This window comes from Cucurbita pepo, chromosome LG08, assembly GCF_002806865.2.
Source record: "Cucurbita pepo subsp. pepo cultivar mu-cu-16 chromosome LG08, ASM280686v2, whole genome shotgun sequence".
Lineage (NCBI taxonomy): Eukaryota > Viridiplantae > Streptophyta > Magnoliopsida > Cucurbitales > Cucurbitaceae > Cucurbita > Cucurbita pepo.
Window position 1 is genome coordinate 7,232,299 of NC_036645.1, and position 3,348 is coordinate 7,235,646.

Here is a 3,348-nt window from a genome sequence, read left to right on the forward strand (position 1 = left end):
TCTGACTTACTTTTTTGGTCGAGAATTCAATGTCTTAACCAATTGAAAGTTCACGATACGAGGTAAATCTTGTTACGATTTGTTACGAACAATTTTTTATAAAAATGTGGAAACCTTTCTCTAGTAGATGCGTTTTGAAACTGTGAGGCTGACGGCGATATGTAACGAGCCAAAGCGGACAATAACCATTAGCAGTGGGCTTGGATTGCTACAAATGGTATTAGACTCAAACACTGATTGGTGTGCTAGTGAGGACGCTGGCTTCAAAGGGGGTGTTTGTAAGATCCCGCATTGGTTAGAGAGGGAACGAGTCGTTTCTTATAAGGATGTGGAAATCTCTCTTTATAATGAACATGTTTTAAAACTAAAACCGTGAGACTGACAACGATACATATAGGGTTGAGACATTTAGTACACTAAACCTCGCAAATGACAGTCTGTCCGGATTTGGTCAATTTTCATCCCGAGATCGAGTAAAGTCAACTTAATGGCAAAATTAATGAGGTTAAATATGTAATTTAATGTCTCATAGACCCTTTGCGTATGGTAAACTCCAAGAGAAAAATCAACCAAAATTTTAATTTTTTCTTCCTTCAACACTAATATTGGATGAATTTTAAAATTTCTAAATTCGAAAAATAAAATTAAAAAAAAAAAAAAAAAAAAAAAAAAAANGACGATATAACCAGAAGAGATTTGCAGAGGCAGATCTGAGAGATCAAGAAGAAACCTCGATCGTCTTCGTAATCTTCTTCAACTCTCTTCGCCATGGCCGCCATGGATTTCTCCTCCATGTTTCTCCTCTTCTTCTTCCTATTTCCCATTTCTTCTTTTGCAGAGATTCGCTTCACCGACATCAGAACCGACGATCGTCCCATTATTCCCTTCGACGTCTTCGGCTTCAACCATGGCGGTCGTCTCGAGCTCAACGTCTCCCATCTCGCACTCTCCGATCCTAATCCAGATCTGGACCTCGCCAAGGTTGGGTTCTTCCTCTGTACACGAGAATCATGGCTTCATGTGATCCAGCAATTGGAAGAAGGGGAAATCCCTTGCGCACTCCAATCCGACCTTATCAAACCGGTCTTCGCTTTCAATTCCCTCAAAGGCCGTGACCAATTCGATGTTCTTTATTCCGAGACTGATGCCGATCAATATACCCTCGTTTTTGCTAATTGTCTTCAGCAACTTAGGGTTTCTATGGATGTTCGATCCGCTATGTACAATCTCGAGGGCAAAAATGGTGGCCGCGATTATCTTTCTGCTGGGAAAACTATCCTCCCGAGGATTTATTTCCTTCTCTCTTTGATTTATTTCTCGCTTGCTGTTGTTTGGATTCATGTTCTTTACAAGAAGCGATTGACGGTTTATGGTATTCATTTCTTTATGCTTGCTGTTGTGATCTTAAAGGCTTTGAATCTTCTCTGTGAGGCTGAGGATAAATCTTACATTAAGCGCACTGGTAGCGCCCATGGTTGGGATGTTCTGTTCTACATATTTAGTTTCTTAAAGGGTATCACATTGTTCACTTTGATCGTCTTGATTGGCACTGGTTGGTCTTTCTTGAAACCCTATTTACAGGACAAGGAAAAGAAGGTATTAATGATTGTGATTCCACTGCAAGTGGTGGCTAATATTGCTCAGGTTGTGATCGATGAAACTGGGCCATTTGATCAAGAATGGGTCACTTGGAAACAGGTGTTTTTGCTTGTTGATGTGGTCTGTTGTTGTGCTGTTTTGTTCCCGATTGTTTGGTCGATCAAGAACTTGCGAGAGGCTGCTCGATCCGATGGGAAAGCGGCTGTGAATTTGATGAAATTGACCCTTTTTAGACAGTATTACATTGTGGTTATCTGCTATATCTACTTCACTCGAGTTGTAGTGTATGCACTCGAGACGATTACATCGTATCGGTATCTTTGGACGAGTGTGGTGGCCGGGGAATTGGCAACACTTGCGTTTTATGCATTCACTGGTTATAAGTTCAAGCCTGAGGCTCATAATCCATACTTTGTAGTTGATGATGAGGAGGAGGAAGCAGCTGCTGAGGCATTGAAGCTTGAAGATGAGTTTGAATTGTGATGAACAAGAGGGGTGCTGCTGCTGTGCTGCAATCTTGTTCTGTTCTGAATTGTGAGTTTTAAGGTAGAAAAATTCTGATTCTCAGTTTAAAATTTATGTGGTTTTTTGTTCAATCTGGCGATTACAGGCATGACATGTTGTTTTTTGATCTATGTTTTTTTTTTTTTTTGTAATTCCATTTCTCTTAAGTTTGTAGAATAACATATCAATGTCTGTGATTTGGATTAGCGTGTACACATACTTACCATAACCCATAGTTGTATCTTTTATGAGTAGTTCTTCGTGTTCATTTTTGTTCGTTAAATCCGTGTTTTGCACTTGTAAGTTCTGGAGTGGTGAGATTTGAACCTCTGACTTGGTCGAAGGAATATGTTTTAACCCATTAAACTGCTCGAGTTGGCCTGATTGTTTTCTAGCATTGTTTTTGTGTATATTTCTTACGGCATTCAGTTGGTTTTAACTCATGTCTGTGTGTTGTTTAGTTTCGCACTGATTCAACCTTCTTATTCCAAATTGATAATTTACCTTTACGAATCTTGAAAATCGAGTTGTTGGTTGAAAAGGTTGATTCTATAGCAATGAAGGCATACTCAGGAAGAGGTGTTGTTCGTGATGTGACTATAGATAGAGCCAAGGTAACTTGCAAGGTCAAGGGCGTGCCACCACGCCCATAAGGGAGTCTCGAACTTGACATGACTAAGTCGAGGCATGATTTTAAATTAGTTTCTTGTTTTGCATCAATTTTCTCTCTTTGTTTCCCGATTCAAACGGACAAATCAAATGAAGAGTTGACTTTTTAAATGTTGATGAACATTGAACGATACTTTAGTTATTGAGTTGACGTGTTGTAGCTCATGTTCTTCAACAACAGCAACGACCAACACAAATTCCTCTCCTCCACTACATTTTCTGGCAGCCTCAAGATTCATCAACCACCATGTAACTTAGCGACGACTGCACAAGGATTCATCTCTCGCTCGTATCTCATTCATCAATCCTTCGCTCCATCTCCGTACCTTGAGTAACATAAGTAAAATGTTTCTTGTAGAAGCATTTTTTTATATATATCAATCAAATTTTTGGCAAATAAAGTAAAGTTGAGTTTAAAAAGATGCTGATAGATGCAAAACCTCACAGATATCATTCATTATTAGAGAAGAATAATGTGAGCCAACAACAACAAAATCAAACAAAATCAAGCACAATTTGAAGTTGTTGTCAACGAATGACAACATTACCAACCAAAAAAAAAAAAAAAAAAACACA

General features: G+C 38.9%; 2 protein-coding genes across 3 annotated transcripts in view; one reads left to right on the plus strand and one right to left on the minus strand.

Annotated features, from left to right (window-relative positions):
• The first annotated feature begins 681 nt into the window (after positions 1 to 681).
• Positions 682 to 3,192, plus strand: LOC111800376 (protein GPR107-like). Of its 2 annotated transcripts, none has more exons than XM_023684037.1 (2): positions 682 to 2,145; positions 2,954 to 3,192. In XM_023684037.1, the coding sequence occupies exon 1, from the start codon at positions 769 to 771 to the stop codon at positions 2,080 to 2,082; it is 1,314 nt and encodes a 437-aa protein (XP_023539805.1). In that variant the 5' UTR covers positions 682 to 768; the 3' UTR covers positions 2,083 to 2,145; positions 2,954 to 3,192. The 2 variants fall into 2 exon arrangements, with proteins under 2 accessions (XP_023539805.1, XP_023539803.1); XM_023684035.1 differs by lacking the exon at positions 2,954 to 3,192 and adding an exon at positions 2,646 to 2,885.
• A 10-nt stretch (positions 3,193 to 3,202) lies between these two features.
• LOC111800377 overlaps positions 3,203 to 3,348 on the minus strand; it is a 1,722-nt gene continuing 1,576 nt past the window's right edge. The window contains exon 4 of the mRNA XM_023684038.1: positions 3,203 to 3,321. The gene's annotated coding sequence lies outside the window, so the exon portion shown is untranslated. The remainder of the gene's footprint in view (positions 3,322 to 3,348) is intronic.